Genomic DNA, 21193 nt, shown 5'->3' with positions numbered 1-21193 from the left:
ACCCCGAGGGCTGACGGCCAGCGTGCAGACCCCGGGAACGGACTGCGAGCGTGCAAACCTACTGGCTTCCTCCCACCTGGGTCCCCTGCATAGTGGAAGTTACAGCACTCAGCTGCGATTCATTGCACGCTTGCTCTGCCCCAGGTGCTGTGCTAAACCCTCTTGAGGGATCACCTGTCTCCTTCCCAGGAAGGTACAGGGCAGGTACCACCAGCAGCTCCCCCAACAAATGATACTGACAGTCGGGTTCAAGAGTGCCTGGGCCTCTCTGAGGACCGTATGTGTAACCCCAGGGTCCCCAGGGCTCCCCACAGTGAGGGAGATCAGAAGGACCCCAAGCAGTTCTCAAAGAAGAAAGAGGCTATAAAAAGTGGCAGCAAGGGACCCTTGAGGACCGAGAGGCCACATGGGAGCACTGTGGCTGGAGGAAGCTTCTCCATGATTTAAAACCCTGCTTCTCAATGAGCAGTAACTGCGCTGAGGATAAAGGAGTGAGAGGCAGATGTGTCCAAGGCACCTCTGCATCCCGAGTGACATCCTCCCCGGGGCTGTACACTCTTGAGGGCATGAATCGCAGGGGCACAAGCACTTAAAAAAATGATCATTTTTAAATTGTGGTAGGATCCACAAAACACTGAGCATTGTGGCCTTTGTGGATTCACAAGGTAGCCCCACCATCGCCACCATCTACTTCCAGAACGTGCTCCCTCAGGGGCCTCCGATCCCACCTTCCCATTCTGCTCAGGGTTGACTTGAAACAATGAGTGGATGTGAGGCGGCCTGATGAGTGGAAGAATCAGGGGATCATCTGAGCTTAGGAAGGAGTACCCCAATTCCATCTTCGCCTTTACTAATAACAATGGCCTCCTCTCTGGAGCACATGGGATGCGTCTGGCGTGTCCTAAGTGTGGAGCCCTAATAAGGGAAAAGGAGCCAGGCTTGTGGGACCAAGAGAAAACAAAAAGACAAAGCAGAGAAGCCATACAGGTCTGCCTTTCTTCATGGTCCAGGACACAGCCCTCCTGCACAGATAACTCACCATCTTCCTGCGCCCAGCTATCACCAGACCCTTGGCTGATGGAAAAATGCAAGCGAGTTCGCTGCAACTGTGGCGTTATCACACTGCACAAAGCCCTCCTTGGCACACAGCACAGACACCACCCAGTAAAAATCCCCAGCAAGCCTTTGTCTCCTTGCAGTCAGCTCCTCTCTTGCTGTTGCTTTCTTGCTGTTGCTTTCTGGCAATGTATTTTCCTACTTCTCAAATAAGCCTGCCTTTCTTTATAACTGTCTTCATAAATAATTCTTACCACCTGCACCACCAGCCTCAGATAGTCACTGATCACCTGCGACACGGAGTGATTACAACAGCTCCAGACGTGAGCCTGCACCTTCAATATCATTATTCCCATTTTTCAGATGAGGAGACTGAGGGGCAAATGATTAAGAAACTTGCCCGTGATCACCTGATCAGCCAGTGTGTGACACAGCAAAATGCTTTCCACTGTGCAGTGCAATGTAATTAATGCCACTATACTATGGGTATGTTTCATCTCTTCAATTAAATGTAGGTGGGGGAAAACGAAGATAATTGATATGTATTATGTCATTTTCACATAGCAAATCTCATTTGATCTTAATGACCTATGAGGGAGAGGCTATGGTCTCCATGTGACATGGTCCCCCGCCGCCCCGGCTTTGGTAGAGCAAGACTTTGAACCCAGGGCCAACTCCTCCAATCCAAGGCTCTTTCCATTGCAGTGGAAAACATTTCCTCAAAATAAGGAATTCTTTATCAATGGTCTGTTCACCATGTAGCATGAGATGCTAAATATTTTATAACTTTCAAAGCTGAGAGAAAATTACATCGATTCCACAGGGCTTTTCTGAGGGTTCTGTGTGGATGGGTAAATAAGGTCATTAAGTGCCGAGGCCTGGCAGGATCTTCTCACCAGCAGAGCTGAGGCAATCCCAGCTCTAATTTCTGCCAGCGCTTACCACATGGCTCTCCTGACAATCTCTCACAACGTGGCTTCTAGTCAGTTTTGTAATTAGGCTTCCTGACAGAAATGCTCCAATACACGGAGAGCTTCCCTCCCCTGCCCTGAGTTACAGATGTAAAGTTTCCAGGGCAGCTGCCTGTTGGAAAAGACTACAAGTCCCTGAGATACTGGATCCTGGCCTGCAGGGTCAGGCAGGCCCGCAGCAGATCAAAGCAGCTACAGTGAGTTGTCTCTCGACCTGGGTGACGTAGGGTTTGAAATGGGGGTGCCACAGGGTAAAGATCCCAGAGAGAGATTTGATGAGACGTAGCAACTGAATGATATGTTTGATTCCTGGGTGATGACGGCTTCCTAGGAAGGGAGTGGAGAAGGCAGGCTTTGTTCCTGTCCTCCCCATTGTCACTGGCCTGGAAGGAGTGTGTGCGGGAAGCCGTGTTGAGTAGGAATCACCTGCATCTCAGGCAGGGGGCTGGGGAGGGGAAGGCCACAGTGTCCGTGAACTTGCATCACTCCTGGAATTGCTTTCCAGCTAAGATTTGGTATTTTAATGTTGAACTCAAATTATATATGGAAGATTGAATTTTTAAAAAACACTTCATACCTGCATGGGAATTTCTAGCATAATTTACTGCACTACTTTTCTGGCTTTATTACTATTTACCTAATTCTTTTTTTTTTTAATTTTCCATTTTCATTTGTGTACATTTAAAAAAAGATAAAATAAGCAATCTCGAATCTTCTGTGGGATACGGTAGGGGAAAAGGTAAAGAAGCGAATCACCCCATAAGGAGAAAAAGCAGAATATGAGGTCAGAGGATTGCTTCATCTCCCCTGAACGCGATGATTCTGAACTAACAACACTGTCGTGTTTTTCCAGTTGTCTCCCAGGTGGATGGAAAGAGGACATTTTGCTTTGCAAGTGTCTCTCTTCAAAAGGTTCAAATGTAAGTCCCTCCGATGCCTCCTTTCTGCTCCCCCCGCAGTGCATAGTGAGGCCACTGCTGCTTACCCTTCCCGGAACCACAAGATTGTCAATGCCAATCAAATCTTTCTTGAGTTCGTGCAGCTTCTGGAAATTCTCCATCTTGATCATTGTACCGTGGAGCTGTGCCACCATCTCCGTGATCTCTGCCAAAGCGGCTGTGAAGGAAAGACATATACAGTCTGCAGCGGGAAAGGCAGGCAGGGGTCTTCCCCTAGCAGCTGTCAGCTCGACGCTGCAGGGAAATCACTCCAGTCCCTGCACAGTATTCAAAAGTGTCTTTTGAGCAAAAACAGTGTTATTTCTCTATAATAAAAATTGATGGTGTATTTTCTGTAATTATTTGCTTCACTTTAGCATCTTGAAACTAAGTGACCCCTGCATGGCTATGTGGCATACAGCTGTCCTTCAATTAGATGGACTTGTTGGCTTAGAGGGGAAAGACACAGGGGGAGAAGACTGCCTTGAATTTTGTCCCTGGGTAGAGACTTTTCTTTTCCCTCCTGTTACTTGGAAAGAACAAGGCACAGTGAGCACAAAGAGGCCATAGAAAAATCTGGAGCAAAGTCGGCATCTTCTTGGGAGGAGGTGTAATTGATATTGTGAAGTGTCACTATCACTCCAGGTAGCTAACATTCCACCACACCCCAGTTCTGCCTCGTGTGGAAATTACACGGTTTACCAAGATAGTTGTGAAGAATTGCTGTAGAATTCAAATTTTTTCTTTTATTTGAGACAGAGTTTTGCTCTTGTTGCCCAGGCTGGAGTGCCGTGGTACAATCTCAGCTCACTGCAACCTCTGCCTCCCAGGTTCAAGTGATTGTCCTGCCTCAGCCTCCCGAGTAGCTGGGATTACAGGTGCATGCCACCATGCCCGGCTAATTTTGTATTTTCAGTAGAGACAAGTTTTCATCACGTTGGTTAGGCTGGTCTCGAACTCCTGACCTCAGGTGATCCACACGCCTTGGCCGCCCAAAGTGCTGGGATTACAGGCATAAGCCACCGCATCAGGCCTTTATTTTTCAACAGAGGCACAGCTCGCCTATACTGGTGGGCATCCAATATTTAAAAGGAGCTAGTGCCTGATTAATACAAGCTTGGGTGGCACTCAAGTCCCCAGCGGCTGACAAGTTTGGGTGGCACTCAAGTCCCCAGAGGCTGAGCACTTGGGTAGTTTGGTCAAGAAAAGCAAGAAATACTTGTTGACTGAACTTCAGTCTTCAGAACGCTAAATACCTCTTTCGCCGCTTTCCCCCAGCATTTCAGTGTTGGAAGGGAAGCATTTAGTTTTCTTGATTTTTTCCCCAAGGATGCGAGTTAAATTCTCCCAGGCTTATCAGAGAATGCGGTCTCAGCCATGGTGACAAATCCCAGGCCTTGCTCGATTTTCAGACATTACCAGCCAGTTTGGTCCAATAAACATTTACTTGGCACCCAGTGCTCAGTGGCAGGGCTGGGGGGTAGTGGGGAGCTCTGAGAGGAAAATGATGGAATGATGGCTCCCTGGCCCCCAGTGCCCTCTGGTATCCCTCTAGCTCCGGAAATCTAGGCTCCTACAGTGCTGCCACCTCATGCTTTAAGCTAGCTAGCACTCTCTCCCTCAATCATCAAGGATAGCCTGTCTCCATTGGGTACTGTTTAGAGAAATAGCAGAGTGAAACTGGATGAGTCCGCCAAGGATAGCGCCTGCAAAACCACATACCGCTCTCACCCCCATGGGCGATAGATCTGAGGAGTCCTCAGAGCCAGGAAGGGCCCTGAGTCCTTTCCTCCGGGCTCGGCCAACACACAGGCAATGCCAGTGTGACAGGACAAGGCGCACAGGAGGTCAGCTCAACATCAGGTGCCAGGCACAAACTGAGGCTTAAAGGACGAGAGAGAGCTGGCCAGGAAAGGTCAAGGAGGTGGTGGCTAGGACTCTAAGCAGAAGGTACGGAATGTGCCAAGGAGTGGAGGCAAGAGGCAGCATGGTTTTTGGAGACTGGGTCTAGGTCTGTCGCCTGGGCTGTGGTGCAATCATAGCTCACTGCAGCCTCCAACTCCTGGGCTAAAGCGATCCTCCCACCTCAGCCTCCTGAGTAGCCGGCACTACAGGCGCAAGCCTGTAATTTTTAAATTTTTTGTAGAGACAAGGTCTCACTGTGTTGCCTAGGCTGCTCTTGAACTCCCAGCCTCCAGTGATCCCCCCGTCTCGGCCTCCCAAAGTGCTGGGATTACAGGTGTGATCCGCCACCCCGGCCAGCATGGTTTGTTTTAAAGACAGATGGTCAATGACAAACCATGTCAGGAGGCACTTGTGTTCCCCTTCTGTGAACTGTCACTGTCTTAATTACTCTGCCAAGTCTCCTACATATTGGGTTGCCTTTTTAAACAACTAATTTGTAGGAGTCCGCCATATATTCTAGATATTAACAATGATTTTTCTAGAACAAGCCTGGTATCACTGTTTCCCTCCTTAAAACACTTCCTGTTCGGCCTCTGCTCTTAGATTACGGCTTTGCAGGGTCCATGGGGTGCAGTGGGATGTGGCCTCTGCTTTCTGTCGCAGCCTCACTTTGTGGCTCTCCCAGTGCCCTGCACGCTTTTGGCAATGTTCCGGTCTCTGTCCCCTCTGAACCTGAGCTTGTGCTGTTTCTAACTCTATTCTCCACACCCTCCCTTCACCCAGGAAAACTCCTATTTACATTTTAGCTCTGAACTTAGACACCATTTCCCTTCAAGATCCCCCCAACAACCCCCAACGCCCCGGCTCCAACTGCACCATCCACTTCTTTCTCACGGCCCTAGTGCAGGGTTGCCACTGCCCAGGTACCTGCCTGCAGGCCCTCCAGCAGGTCCTGTGAGGTCAGGGGCCACACTTCCTTCTCCCTCACACGCCCAGTACAGGTGCTCAGTGCGCAGCTGGGGTGTGAGAGCTGGCCAGGCCAGGTCACGAAGACTTTCGATTTTAGCCTGAGGCAGTCAGCCGTCACCCAGGTTTTAAGCCAAGGTGTAAGAAGATGGATTTTTAACAAGATGACACGTTTGGCCAAAGAGTTGGGGGGTGTTTCTGACATTTCAGGCAAGAAATAAGGGCCTTGCCCTCCTAGTGGGTGTGCAGATTCGGGCCACCTGTGCAAGAGCCACCTATGCAGGGCCAGCTCCGCATGCTAGGCCAGGGAGGGCATACACCCACAGACCAACTGTGACACCAGACAGAACGACTTCCGTTCGGAAGAGCACGCGTGGCCCCATGGGAAAAGCAGGTCTGGAATTTGGCTCTGACCTCTGAGTGACCCTGCAAGTCCCTTCCCCTGAGTCTCAGCGTCCCTATCTGTAAAATGGGATAATGCAATTGATCTAAAGGGGTCATTAAAGGAGTAACGGTGCCAACATTGGTACAGTATCAGGTACGCAGTACCTGGCCTGGGGCTGAGCAAGTGCAAGCGGTAGAACTGTCCATGAGATAGAAGGGTAGGACGGTTGTGACCATGGGTCCTAGGTTTAGGTTCCAAATCATTTCCCTCCAAGCTGTGTGACTCTGGGCAGGTTCCTTAACCTCTCTAGTCTCGGTAGTCCCCATATGTAAGACGAACTCACCTGTGCCTGAGGCTTGGGAAGAGTTAATACAGGAGAGGTGCTTATTATGGTGATGAGCACATTACAAATGCCCGGCAGCAATGAGCAACAGGATTTATTACAAGCTGTGTTCTGTGGCCATGGTAGAGGGATGAGTTTCCATCACGTGGGTAGAAGCAAGCTTCCTAGGCGGGGGCTAACTGTAAGTGGAGCTTCTCTAGGGATCTTTGCACAAAACCACCCAGGGACCAAAGGAGAAAATGCATGCAAGTGGGAAAGGAAGAAAGGGGTCGTGACGATCATTAGCACCTTCTTTACGGAAAGATCAAGATGTGGCTGGGTGCAGTGGCTCACACCTGTAAATCCCAGCACTTTGGGAGGCCAAGGCGGGCAGATCACAAGGTCAGGAGTTCAAGACCAGCCTGACCAACATGGTGAAACTCCGTCTCTACTAAAAATACAAAAATTAGCCAGGCGTGGTGGCGGGCACCTGTAATCCTAGCTGCTCCAGAGGCTGAGGCAGGAGAATCGCTTGAACCCCGGAGATGGAGGTTGCAGTGAGCTGAGATCACACCATTGCACTCCAGCCTGGGCAACAGACAGACTCAGTCTCAAAAAAAAAAAAAAAAAAAAAAGATGTAACCAAACACCAGATCAGGAATAAAAACGAGCACCTGCCCTGATGAAAACCTGGGACCCAGCATCAGCTGACCTCTCTCCCTGGGGAGCCCCTCCCTGGCTGGGCTCAGTCTGGGAGCACCCGGCCTGAACCGTGGCATGGGCACCAGGGGGCGCAGGCTCCCGGCACTCACCTCGGCAGTCTCTGAAGTCGGCGTGGCTCGGCGGGTGGTGTTTGCACAGCCGCTCCAGGACCTGCTTGTAGTGCATGAGCCGGTGCAGCGGCCGCAGGAGGAAGGTGTTGAGCGGTAGATAACACACCTTCTGCAGCTCAAAGTCTCTGCAGAAGTTCTCCAGCCGCCGGGAGCTCTTGATCCCGTTCTCCAGGGCCTCCAAGGCCTCGCTGTGCTTCCACAAGTGAGCTGCCAGGTGCTTGGGGGGCAACAGAGGAGGAGGGTCCTGTTCAGCTGAACGGGACACACCTGTGTTCTGCCTAGTTTCACTTGGGGAAATGAAGCGCACCTACGCTCTCTTTATTTCATCGATCTGTTTAATTTCCTTAAATTTCACATTGTTCATAGTTCACTCTTTGTTATTTCACTTAAGTTCTCAGGATAAAATAAAAAGACCTATTAAGGTACTGAGCAGTTTAAAATACACATGGATCATAAAATATATGAGCTATGTATATAACATCAGAGGTATAAATGTTCCTTTAAAATTGAGCCTGGAAAAATTGGGGAGAAATATATCAACAGGAGCTCCTTAAGGAGGGCTGTGGTTTTCTTCTAAATGTCATCAGATAACAAACAGCCCAGGGTCCATCAGTAAGCATTACATAGTTTTAAAACCACATTTCTGCTTCCCTCGTGCCGTTTGCTCAGACAGTAACTAAGCAGCTATGTGAGCCCCTCCTCTCCTGGGTCTGGGGAGATGGATGAGAGTCAGACAGTGCCCTGACTCTCCTGGAGTCATGGTGGGCATGGGGACAGCATAAGCGCTTGGATGACAGAGCATTAAAGGAGGAATGAATTCACCTGGGTGGGAGGGAGGAATCCCAAGGCAAGGACACTTCCAGGCAGATGGGGGAGAGCAGGGGACAGGGGACACCCCACGACACAAAAGCCGAGTTTGCTTTCTTCAAGTCTCACTTGATAATCACCTCCCAGAGTGGGCTTGCTCTCTATGTGCTGGTAACTCCCAAATCTAAATTTTTATTTTTTGTGACGGGGTCTCGCTCTATTGCCCAGGATGGAGTGCAGTGGCACAATCTCAGCTCACTGCAGCCTTGAACTCCTGGGCTCGAGGGATCCTCCTGCCTCAGCCTCGGGCAGCTGGGACTAGAGGCTTGAGCCACCATGCCCAGCTAATTAAAAAAAATTATTTATTTACTTATTTTTAGTGACAGGGTCTCACTATGTTGTCCAGGCTGCTGGTCTCAAACTCCTGGCCTCAAGTGATCCTCCCACCTTGGCCTCCCAAAGTGCTGGGAGTACAGGCATGAGGCACCACGCCCGGCCCGAAATCTAGATTTTTCTATCATGTATGTGGGTGTATATTTGTATACATGTCTATAGATATAAAAGGCACAAAATGATGAAAGGTTTTGTAATTGACTTGTTTTTGTAGAAAAGCCTATGGTAGTATCTGGCACAGGCGAGTAGCCCAAGTCAGAGAGGAAAATGCGGCACCAGATCTAGATTTCTCATCCAGGCTATGGCCCAACCTCAGTGGCTTCTCCACTTCCATGCCCCGGAAAAAGCTGGAAATACAACTGTCCAGACACACGCCCACTTCCTGCTGCCTCACCTGGGCCCCCCGTGTTTATTCTCTAATTTCAGGATGGGTACCACCACCAGCCAGGTACTCAGGATATTAAAACCTGGGGTGCACTCCACATTCTTTCCTTGTCTGAACCCGTCCCCAAGTCCTATCAATTTGTCCTCCAGAAAATGTGGGACCTGCCCTTGTCTTCTTTCCCACGGTCACTGTTCTCATTCCGGCTGTGTGGTCTCCAGCCCCTTCCACTTCACTGTGAGTTGAGCCCCATGAATGAACTTTCCACAATGCCACTCAACAGACTCCCCTTAAGCCGGGATCCCTCTGACCTCTCTGGCATTGACGCTTGCTACTCACCCTGAGCCACCCACTGACCGCCTTGCATTCAAATGTGCCACACTCTCGCACCCAGAGCCTCTGCACACAATGCCCCCTGCTGAGGACCCTCCATCCCTCGGGGTTACTCCGGGGCCTGCCCTGCTCTGTACTCCTGCATCCTCCTGCACTTGCTGCTGTGTCTATCCACATCAGCCCTTATCACACAGCCTCCCTGCTGGGTTGATTTTATGACTTTCTATTTTGAAATAGACATTCATAGGAAGTTGCAAAGAAACATACAAGAGAGACTGTGCAGCCCTCACCCAGCCTCCCTCAATGGTGACATCCTGCAAAACTAGAGTACGATATCAACACCAGGAAATTGACATTGGTACAGCCCACAGAGCTTATTCAGATTGCACCAGCTATACGCGCTCTTGCATGTGTGTGCATGCATGTGCGTGCATGTGTGTGTCGCTCTGTGCAATGCTATCACACATGTGGTCCCCTATTTGATTTTGAGAGAGGGCATCATGTTGTAACATCCTGGCATGTCGTCACATCCTTGGGGGCCTGGCATACACAGTGGGTGTCCAAAGGTCTTCCCTGTATATACTAAAGAGCAAACGAAGCAATGCACACACCCAAGCCAAGGCAGGGGTCTTGGGAGGACACATGAGTTCATGGTGGCCAGAAGGCAGGGTAGAAGGTGAAGGGTTGGGAGCAGGGTCTGGAAAGACGGCCTAGGACTAGAGTAGAGGCTTTCTTCATTAGGTGTAGAGTTTGGACTGCATTCTCCAAACCACAGAGAAACCAGGAGGGTTTGTGCAGTCAGTTTTGTGTTGTATGAACAGTGACTCCAGCCATCATGTAAGTAGTGGGTCGGCAGGCTGGGTTGGTGGGAGGTGACTCATTGGGAAGCTGGCCCAGTCGCCTAGCAGGAAGGAAACAGAGAGCCAGGAGGAGCAAAGTGGTAGAAGTGTCAGAAGGACGTACAGGTGGTAGAAGCTTGAAGAGACAGGAGATACAGGAAGGAATGAAGGTCCCCACTTGCCAAGCAGGTGAAGGTCAGGATGAAAGGCCCTTTCTTTGCATTGATTTCCAAGTGTTTTTGTGTGTCTGGATGGATGTGTGCAGGTGGACATTCACAGCGTGGGCTGGAGATCCTGATGTGGGTGTCTCTGACTCTCTGGAGGTGGTTAAAGACCCTGGACTACCCTCCCTTGGTTGTGTGACCTCACTCCTGTGTGCAGAGTCTGGGAAGAGCTGATTAGGCTGGGACTGATGACAGCAGGTGAGTGCACAGGTCGGGGGTGGGAGTGAAGCGGGAAAGACACTGCAGGCTCGAGAACACTCTAAGCATTTGGACAACAGTGCTGGCCTGGGCTTCTCACATTTCTGAAACTTCTGTTGTGCCCCTCCATGCTTTATAGAAATTCTTTAAAACAATAAAAACAGCAATTAAAAAAAAACCCAACTAACTTCTCAAAAAGGCTGCCAGTGACTCTCAACAACCTCTCCGTCTATTTTTATTTTGCTTGCACAGAGCTCCATGCTATAAACGCTCATGGCATCAGCACACTCCTGAGATGCCAGCACAGCAGGGGAAGCTGGCTGAATGCAGAAATGCCAGCTCCCCAGACCGAGGAGAAAGAACGCCAGGAGCGGGTATCAGGTGTATTTTTAGGTGGTCTTCTGCGCTGGGTTAGGGGAGGGAAGGGTGGGATATCAGCCTCTGTGGGAAAGCAGCAGTGGGAGTTGGCACACAACCTGGAGAAGGCATGAAGGACACTTGCTGAACAGCACCATGCTAGGGACTGTCCCCGCGGGTAGAGATGAGCCTGGCAGGTCTCTGCTACCGTCCCCAAAGGCCCACACCAGAGTCCAAGCCTCCTTGAAGAGGGCGCCCCCCTGGGGAGCTGTGACCTCAGAATGAAGAAAACAGGGAGAAAAGCTGAGAAACCAGACCAGCCTGAGAAAAAGTACAGAGCATGTGAAAAGCGGGAAAAGATGGCAGAGAACAACAGAAACAGCGTCGTGTTACATAAGAGAGGAAAAAGGACGTTTGTGGAAAGCAAACGAAGCCGGTCTGCAGTGACCACATCCTGTCTGATCCCAGCTATGTGACATCTGGAAAGGCAAAACCATGGTGATGGGAAAGATCAGTGGTTGCCAGGGATTCAGGGGGCAACTGAGGGGGATAAATAAGTGGAGCCCAGGGAAGTTTTAAGGCAGGGAAACTGTTCTGTGGATCCTGTCATTATATATTTGTCAACACCCATATGTACACCACCAAGAGGAAGCCCTAATGGTCAACCCTGTCAATACTGGTTCATCAGTTTCCACAAGTGCACCACGCCAATGCAAAAGGCTAATAGCAGGGGACGCTGTGTGTTTGGGGGTGGAGGGAAGAATATGAGAACTCTGTACTTTCTCCTCAAGTTTTCTGTAAAGCTAAAATTGCTTTAAAAGATAAAATACATTAACTTTAGAAACTCCCATGGAAAGTGGAAAAGATGTCTGTTATCCTTCTATCTGAATGCTGTGCCTCAGCCGTAGCTCAAGCCATTCAAAATACTGTGGCTATGGAACATCTTAGGTAATTCTTGCTTTTCTTTTCTTGCATAGGATTCTGCAACCCTGATCACTTCCACGGCCTCTCTCTGGTATTGCCCCAAATTGCAAAGGGTTACTGTTTGAACACAGTGAAAAAACAAACAATACCTCAGGATCCAGTCAGTGTTACCGTGGTCTTTGTTAAGAGAAAGAGACTGACAGGGAATCTCTCGAGTGGCATTTGATCCTGTCTTTTCTGTGCTACCCACCAGCCATCCTCTCCTTGTCTGTCCCTCACGAGATTCATCTTTGTTTATTATTTATTTATTTTTGAGACAGGGTCTTGCTCTGTTGCCCAGGCTCGAGCACGGTCATGGCTCACTGCAGCGTCGACCTGCTGGGCTCAAGTGATCCTCTCCCCTCAGTCCCCTGAGTAGCTGGAACTACAGGCACTTACCATCACTCTTAGCTAATGTTTTTTATTTCTCATAGAGACGAGTCTTGCTATGTTGTCTAGGCTGGTCTCAAACTCGTGGGCTCAAAGCAATCCTCCCACCTTAGCCTCCCAAATTGCTAGGATCAGAGGCATGAGCCACCACACCCGGCTGAGATACATCATTTTAATGGGAAAAAACTAAACGCTAACCCACTTAGCTAGGTTTATGGGAATTAAGACAAACCCTAATGGTAATTTCATTCTATGAGTGTCTTGTGTATAGTCGGTGCTCAGTTAGCACTGCGTGGATGAACAGGTGGATGGATGGACTGAAATGGGGGCAGTATGAGCACCTTCTTTAGGGGGTTGCTAGCTTCTCTGGGCAGTTATTAGTTTTTAAGGTTGTCATACAGGCTCGGCAGTTAAGATTCAGGAAGACTGCTTTAAAATGTGAGTACAGGTGTATTCAAAAGAGACGCTGTGTGAATTAAAACATTGTATGTTAAAGGAACTATTAATGGATTCAAATGAAAACAAAAAAAGAAAGATTTCAGATATAAGAGATGGGGCAGACTTTTTAAATGTGGTAGAGTATTAGTTTAATATTTACTGACTTCTTTGGATATACTTTTACTTTTATGTCATTGATTGTAGATATTGCTGGATGATTAAAAACATATTTGCGACCAGGTGTGATGGCTCATGCCTATAATCCCAGCACTTTGGGAGGCCGAGGCGGGTGGATCACCCAAGGTCAGGAGTTTGAGACCAGCCTGGCCAACATAAACCCCGTATCTACTAAAAACACAAAAATTAGCTGGGTGTGGTGGCACGCACCTGTAGTCCCAGCTACTTGGGAAGCTGAGGCAGGAGAATTGCTTGAATCTGGGAGGCGGAGGCTGCAGTGAGCCGAGATCGCGCCACTGCACTCCAGCCTGGGCAACAAGAGCAAAACTCCATCTCAAAAACAACAACAACAACAACAAAACCAACCAAACGAAAAAAAACCGTATTTGCCTTGTATGCTGATTTAAGGTCATAGAATTTACTGAAATACCTACATAGCTCTGAATCTAACATTTTTGTCATGGTTATTAGAAGAAACCAAAACAACTGACTGAAAATGAGATGTTCAGTCAGACAATGTTTGTCTACATCTTTTTTTTTTTTTTTTTTGAAGTTTTGAATCATTCATTCACAGAAAACACTTGTTGTTTTGGGCATAATGCAAAACTTTCGAAACAAAAAACCTACTAAAAGTGCTTTCACTAAAGTGATTGGGTTTTCATTCATGCTTTGAAATACAATTATCTAGAAAGGCTGGAGAAGGGTTTGCCAAACAGCCATCTTCCTGATGTGCCTTAGATTAGACCAGGGGTGTCCAATCTTTTGGCTTCCCTGGACCACATTGGAAGAAGAAGAATTGTCTTGGGTTACACATGAAATACACTAACACTAACGATAGCTGATGAGCAAAAAAAAAAAAAACAAAAATCACCAAAAAGAAAATCTCATCATGTTTTCAGAAAGTTTATGAATTTGTGTTGGGCCACATTCAAAGCCGTCCTGGGCTATAAGCTGCTGGTCGGCAGCGGGTTGGACAAGCTTGGTGTAGAGAGTCTAATCAGGTGATGCACGCTGACGGAAATGGCTTACGGCCTACGCCCATGGCAACCCCGCTCGATTTTCCTTGGTGAACCTTGCTCCACCCAAATCTCAACCAGCTCACCTTCATGCCCTGAATGTTCTTCAGCATGACATCGCCGATTCTTTGGTAATCTCTGATTTGGGCATTTGCGCGGCCTTCCCTGAGAGCAAAAGCAAAGGGTTGGAAACGCAAAGCGTTAGTAGTGACATGACAGCCCTGGGTTACAAATATCAGCCTACCACTTCCTTTCCAATCACCCCTCCCCGGACATCTCCTGAACTTCTTATGGGGTCACGGAATGTTATCGTTGGAAGGAGACTTGGAAATTATCCCACTCATCCTGCAAAGAATTCCACTTACGCTTTGAAAGAGACAAGAGAGAAACAATTTCCAATCCTTTTAATTTGGTTTATTTTACTCTACCCATCTGCACACTGGAGTTCGATTTTAATTTTTTTCCATCCACACTTGGGTGATTTTAGCATCATTAGGTCAGCACAGAGATCATTTGCAGTAAGTGGCTTGTAAACAGATTCCTTCCTAGAGATGGGTACTGCTAGACACCTGCAGGAAACAAGACTCAGCCCCGAAGCAAGGTTTCTGCTTCTAAGAGCCCTTGCCTGAAGCAGACCAATAGCTGTCCGCAGCCCTTGGGAAGAGAAATGCATAACTGAGAAAGGACAGGAGATGGTACCTGAAGGTGGGAGTGATGCAAATGCCTTGGTATTTGCAAGGGTGGGGGGGTGGCCCATGAAGAGAGAGAAGCATGGACGGGAGGGCCATGGTCCCCCAGACATGTTGGGTGCTAGACAGCAAAGCTGTGGGCACGTTCATTGAGGTTTGGGGTACATGTGCACCTTTCCAATGGCTCACTGATCAACGCAGAGAGAAATATAACAACATGGATGGTAGCGAGTATTTACTAAGTACTGTCCATGTACCAGACACCGTGCTGAGTTAATTACAGGCATGAGCCCTTTTAGTCCTCATAGAAATCCTCTGAGGCAGGTACCACCATCCTCCTCGTGTTACAGTGAAGGAGACAGAAGCATAAAGAAACCACGAACTCGTCTGTTATCTGTTATCACGAGGTGTGAACTCTCAAAGGAGCCAGCTCTGGTTTCCCAGGCCACACACCTAACCGTTGTGCCAGTGCATAGCTGCTGACTTTCCCATCAATGAGAAAGGAATTTCCCAGAGACAATTAAAACATGGTTTTCAACAATCAACCTGGCAATTATCTTTAAACCAACTGTCCAGGAAAACCAGAAGCCAAATTACATGAAAGGAACAACAACAACAACAAAAAACCGCACTAGGCTTCTAATAGGAAGTGAGACATCTTCAAAGTGGAAAAAAATAGCTGGCAACCGAAGTCAGGAGGGACCCGGGATCTACATACACCCTATGATGGTTAATACCGAGTGTCAACTTGATTGGATTGAAGGATGTAAAGTATTGATCCTGGGTGTGTTTTGAGGATGTTGCCAAAGGAGATTAACATTTGAGTCAGTGGAATGGGAAGGGCAGACCCACCCTCAATCTGGGTGGGCACAACCTAATCGGCTGCCAGCATGGCCAGAATAAAAGTAGGCAGAAGAACATGGAAAGACTAGACTGGCCTAGCAGCCCAGCCTACATCTTTCTCCCGTGCTGGATGCTTCCTGCCCTTGAACATCAGACCCCAAGTTCTTCAGCTTTGGGACTCGGACTGGCTTCCTTGCTCCTCAGCTTGCAGACAGCCTATTGTGGGACCTCCCCTTGTGAACGTGTGAGTCAATACTCCTGAATAAACTCCTCTTATATATACATCTATCCTATTAGCTCTGCCCCTCTAGAGAACCCTGACTAATACACACCCCACAGATGTGGTGGCTAAGAATCCTCCAGCAACATGAGAAATGGCTTCCACTGGGACACTCAGAGCCTTCCTGACTGTTGACTCAATCTCCGATTCATCAAGGATCTTCTGATGAACAGAAGAGGGCAAGGAGGATGTACATGCTTAATTAAGCAAACCCAGGAGGTAGAAAAGTCATCGTGAGTAGAAACAGGTTGCTTCTGGCTTCACATTCCAGGCAATCAATAGCATTATTTATTCTATTGGTTCCAACTAAGCATATAGTGCAAATTACATCACAGGGAAGACTGAGGGCACCCAAACCTTTTAGGTAATTAAAGCTTCTCTAAAATGAAAGAAAAGAGAGCACTCCCAGGCTCCCCAAGCTCCTTCCTGGGTCTTCGTTGCTGCCCTGTGTGCTGGTGGTCTTCAACCTGGTCCATTCGCTTCCACCAGCACAGCATCCTCAGTCCTTTGCGTTCTCTTAGCTGCCTTAGTTGGCACCGCTCCTTTGCTAATTAAACCAATCTCTCCCCACTGCTCCCCTGAAAAGGTTCTGCGAAGATGGCCATTAACCTCTGAACCACCACAGCCCACCTCCCCTCCTCCTATATTCGGGCTCTCTGGGCTGGTCGGCCCCACTGTGTGGCCCTCCAAGCTCATCTGCTATGGGAAGCTTTCTTCTCCAGACTCCCTCATTTCTCTTCAGGCCAACCCTTGAATTGTCGTGGCCACCTCTTCAGGCTGCTCCCAAGCTATCTGTGTGTTTTGGGAATCCTTTGGTGGTCCTCTCTTTTCACCCTCTACTTCTTCCTATACAAGCCCTCCTATTTGCCATGGTTTCGGTTCATGATGCCAAACCATGGCTGACCCAGGTAATGCATTTCTTAAACCATCCAGAGCACTCCATGTGAATGACCCCATATCTTGTATCTCAAATACAAAATGTTCCAAATTTTAGGATCTTACTTCCAACACCAAATCCTCTTCCTCCATTTTCTTAAAACAATTTTTTTTTTAAAAGATATATGGGGTCTTGCTTTGTCACCCAGGGTGGAGTGTGGTGGTATCATCATAGCTCGCTGCAGCCTCCAACTCCTGGTCTCAAGCAATCTTCCTGCCTCAGCCTCCTGAGTAGCCACTAGAGGGGTGCACCATCATGCCAGCTAATTTTTTTGTTTTTGTAAAGATGGGGTCTCACTATTTTGTCAAAGCTGGCCTTCAATTCCTGGACTCAAGCGATCCACCTGCCTCAGCCTCTCAAAGTGCTGGGATTATAGGTATGAGCCACAGTGCCTGGCCTCGTTATCTGGAACTTAAATAATTGGCTCCAGAATTTTTTGAATGGATCTGCCATTTGAGAACATACAGAAATAAAGGACTTAAGTTCAGAGGACATCATTTAGATATTCTAGTGAGAGTCTGGATTGCGAGGGAAGAAATGGGGAGGATTCTGGCTTCCATCAGTAACAAGCAATAATATCCTCTCTCTCATAGACACACCCCTACCCAAGAGAAAATGAAGGGCTAGGAAGAGGACGCTGGGCGAGGGCGGTGGGGAATGAGATGGAAGCCAAATGTCATCTATTTCACTTTCTCTGTTCTTTTGCCAACTATTTATTATCTACTGATGTTAAAGCTTCAAAGTCAAAAGAATCTTCCTTCCCACATCCATATCTCTCTAAGTCCCCAGGCTCTGGGTTGGCACCATCAGACCTCTGTGCAGTTGGAAGATGCAAATCCCTAATTGTAAAGGGGGTCAGCTCTGCGTGATGTGGTGAGTACAGGTTGGGGGCCTCTAAAGTCACTGCAAACACAAGCACATCTGTCTTTCTCATCCCATCCTGTCCCTACCCCAGCTCACATAGCAAGTCCCAGTCCAAATACACAGGACACAGCCCCAGGGACTGGGGACAAAATCCAAATTCCTGCTGCCCATCTAGAAACATCCTCATGGTTTTATTTCCTCTACATGTCACTGCCTCCAAATCTATAAAGCCAAAGTGTTCCTTCTATTATGAACAGCTAAAAGGTCACTGTATTATCAAGAACATGAAAAAGTAATTATAACTCTTCCACCACGTCCTCCGGATGTCAACCTCCCAAGAAAGGGGTCCTTGTCTGCAAGGCAGGGCCACATATTTATTGCCTGGGTAATTACCACACAGCAACAAAGACGAAAATTCTTTTGACAATTTCACTTAGGAAAAACCATGTAAAGTCTGCTAAGAAGCTGCCTGGATGCTCAATTCTGACCTGTGCAATATGATTAACTTACTCCCAGGAGCAACTACACATCACCTCAGCAAAGGACTCAACACACACCCACACATCTCATGAATCTTCAAGTCTTCCTGACCTCATATCAAAACTTCATTCACCACAACGTGAGCTGGTCAGTCATTCAGCAGCAGACTGAGGGCAAGGAAGAAGTAAAGGACATGAAAATGACCAACTGTGGGTGGGCCGCTGAGCAACAGCAAGGCTGTCTCCAAGAGTGTTCGGCCCACCATCCCCTTAAGAGGAGGCAGGACAGCCTGTATGATGAGTTTTGACTCGGACTGCCAGGAAACACTTTTGCAGGCTGTCACTGCAGGCAGGGGCAAAGCTAGCCAGGATAAATCAATACCTTGCCCTCCTATTCACCTCCCCAAACGCAGGGTCAACATAAAGCCCATTTAGAACATCAGATGAACAGTTCACAGTGTGCTGGTGACCTTGGTGGCAATAAAATCTCCCAACTCTCCTCTAAAGCATCACGAGCCCTAGGGTGCGGGCTCCCTCTGAGAGGGCGTGTCTTCTGGAAAGCAGTAACATTTGGCCAGGCTGTGGTGAAGTGCCCAGGGAGATTCCTTAACCATGAAAGAGGGCAGCGACTGGCACACTGCATACCCCAAGGGCCCAATGTAAACCCAAGCGTGTTTACTCACCACCCAGCTCTCCCCTTCGCTCCTGGCCACAACATGAAGAGCCATCTCCTCAGAGCACACAGGCCAGCGGTGCAGCCTGGAGCTCGAGGGCTCATTTTTGTGCCCCCGGCTCTATCTCTAGATGCTTGCTCAACCCTGAAAATAGATCTTTTTTGCAGCCTCTCAGTCTTCACTTGCAGCACCAACGCCACATCATTGTCCTCACTATTCCCTGCAGTCTCTAGGATTCTAAATGGAAAAAAAGTATGAAACTATGTGTGTTTGTGTGTCTATGTAAGTGAAAAGCATAGTGTGAAAATGAGTAAGTGGGAACAGATGGATCCTACATTAATATATGGGGTGGGGAGGGTGGCTGGGTTCCAAAAGCAAACAAATTAGCCGGAGTAACAGAGTGTGTGTGTGTGTGTGTGTGTGTGTGTGTGTGTGTGTGTGTGTGTGTTTTTTTTTTTTTTTTTTTTTTTTTGAGACAGATTCTCGCTCTGTCACCCAGGCTGGAGTGCAGTGGTGCGATCTTGGCTCACTGCAACCTCTGCCTCCCGGGCTCAAGTGATTCTCCTGCCTCAGCCTCCCGAATAGCTGGGATTACAGGCGCCTGCCACCACACCCAACTAATTTTTCTATTTTTAGTAGAGACGGGGTTTCACCATGTTGGCCAGGCTGGTCTTGAACTCCTGACCACAGGTGATCCACCCACCTAGGCCTCCCAAAGTGCTGGGATTATAGGTGTGAGCCACTGCGCCCGACCTAATATATTGTGTATGACATATGTATCAGCCACATGTGATATATGTGGATTTTTCATTAAAGTCCCATTAATCTTAGTATTAATTCACATGCCCACTTGTCAAAACATTTGTGCGAGAGGCATCTTCAGCGGGCCAGGAACGCTGTGCCTTCGGCAGCTGCAGGAAACACAGAAGACAGAAGCCCTCCCATTCTCAGCCACCCTCAAGTCTGTCAATTATACTCTTTTAGGTTGCTCAAAGCTATGGCTTCTTTCTTGCCTTCCTGAGATTTACTACCAGGTCGAGTTGAATAAGAGGATCAAAAGTGACAACCCAGTCACGGGCAGGTTTGACAGCATCCAGGTGAGCCCTGGGATCATTCCGGTTGTCAACAGGGCCCATATTAAAATACAGTAGAAGAGAAGAGCCGTGTCAGACTCGTCTAGTGACCTGGAGAGTGCTTTCTCTCAAGTGTCTTCTAGTAGAAACCCACCTGCAATTCTGGCAATTGGAAAAATGGTTTCATTTGTCTCAGGGAAACAGCTTGCTCTCAAAGCACTGTGAGCTATATAGTCACGACTAAGGCAGAAAATCCAAGAAAAACTAGCTCCAAGCTATGCTCAAGAACATGGAATCTAGCTGGGCGTGGAGGCTCAACGCCTGTAATCCCAACACTTTGGGAGGCCCAGGCGGGCGGATCACTTGAGGTCAGGAGTTTAAGACCAGCCTGGCCAACAAGGCGAAGCGAAACCCCTTCTCTACTAAAAATACAAAAATTAGCCGGGCGTGGTGATGCACGCCTGTAATCCCAGCCACTCGGGAGGCTGAGGCAGAATTGCTTGAACCTGGGAGACGGAGGTTGCAGTGAGCCAAGATCACGCTGCTGCACTCCATCCTGGGTGACAGAGGGAAACTCCATCTCAAAAAAAAACAAAAAACAAAAAACAAACAAATAAACACGTAATTTTACGCATGCTTAAAAAGGAAACAAGGCCAAGTGTGATGGCTCATGCCTATAATCCTAGCACTTTGGAAAGCTGAGGTAGGAGGATTGCCTGAAGCCAGAAGTTCAAGGCTGAAGTGATCTATGATCATACCACTGCATTCCGGCCTGGGCAACAGAGGGAGACTTTGTCTCTAAAAAACTAATAAAAATATAAATAAATAAAAGGATATTCCATCATACATTTTGTTTAGCCACTCATGTCAGTGGACATTTGGGTTACCTCTTCCTTTTGGCTACCGTGGATTAAGCTGCTATGAACACTGATGTACAAGCATCTGCTGGAGTCAGTTCTTTGGCGCACATGCTGAGGAGTGGAACTGCTGGATCCTATTGTAATTCTGTGCTTAGTTTTTTGAGGAATGCTTATGATTTTTCTTTTAATGATACCTAGCACAAACACTTGAAGCTTCAGAGAGCTGGTAGAATGATGAGAAAAGTATTTAATTCATTTTTGTTCTATGATGGCTCACTGGTGCTTCTATAAAGATGCTCCATTTTTCTGGGCAGTGAAACAATTTTCTGACCTTAGTCATCTCCATTTCAGCCACCCGGTGTCACAGCAACACAATGCTGCTCCATCTGTGAACCTCCTGACAGCAGCTTGTGAGAGTGTCCCATCCCTGAAAGAGTCCCCTCTCTGCCCTGGAGGGATCTCCAATCCCTGAGGACACCCTTCTCACATCTCTTACCTCTGCAGGACTTCCTCCTGCCTGGGGTCTGCTCCTGTACACAAGGAACTACCTTCCTCAAACCATCCTTGCCCTCCTGGCTGCCATTCTCTAAGACCTGCTATC

At 48.2% G+C, this 21193-nt stretch overlaps 1 protein-coding gene across 3 annotated transcripts in view; it reads right to left on the bottom strand.

The window, feature by feature from the left end:
- FARP1 (FERM, ARH/RhoGEF and pleckstrin domain protein 1) overlaps positions 1 to 21193 on the bottom strand; it is a 314829-nt gene that overhangs the window by 9571 nt on the left and 284065 nt on the right. For 2 of the 3 annotated variants that reach the window (XM_032151146.2, XM_058438026.1), the window contains exons 17-19: positions 13980 to 14058; positions 7356 to 7593; positions 3013 to 3143 (exon numbers count right to left, since the gene is read on the bottom strand). In XM_032151146.2, the coding sequence (XP_032007037.1) occupies positions 3013 to 3143; positions 7356 to 7593; positions 13980 to 14058 (448 nt within the window). Of the gene's footprint in view, positions 1 to 845; positions 939 to 3012; positions 3144 to 7355; positions 7594 to 13979; positions 14059 to 21193 lie in introns of all 3 variants that reach the window. The other variant, XM_032151148.2, reaches the window with a different exon arrangement.

Source organism: Hylobates moloch, unplaced genomic scaffold (genome assembly GCF_009828535.3).
Source record: "Hylobates moloch isolate HMO894 unplaced genomic scaffold, HMol_V3 SCAFFOLD_4, whole genome shotgun sequence".
Taxonomy (NCBI): domain Eukaryota; kingdom Metazoa; phylum Chordata; class Mammalia; order Primates; family Hylobatidae; genus Hylobates; species Hylobates moloch.
The sequence above is the reverse complement of the archived record's forward strand: the minus strand, read 5'-3'. Positions and strand labels throughout refer to the sequence as shown.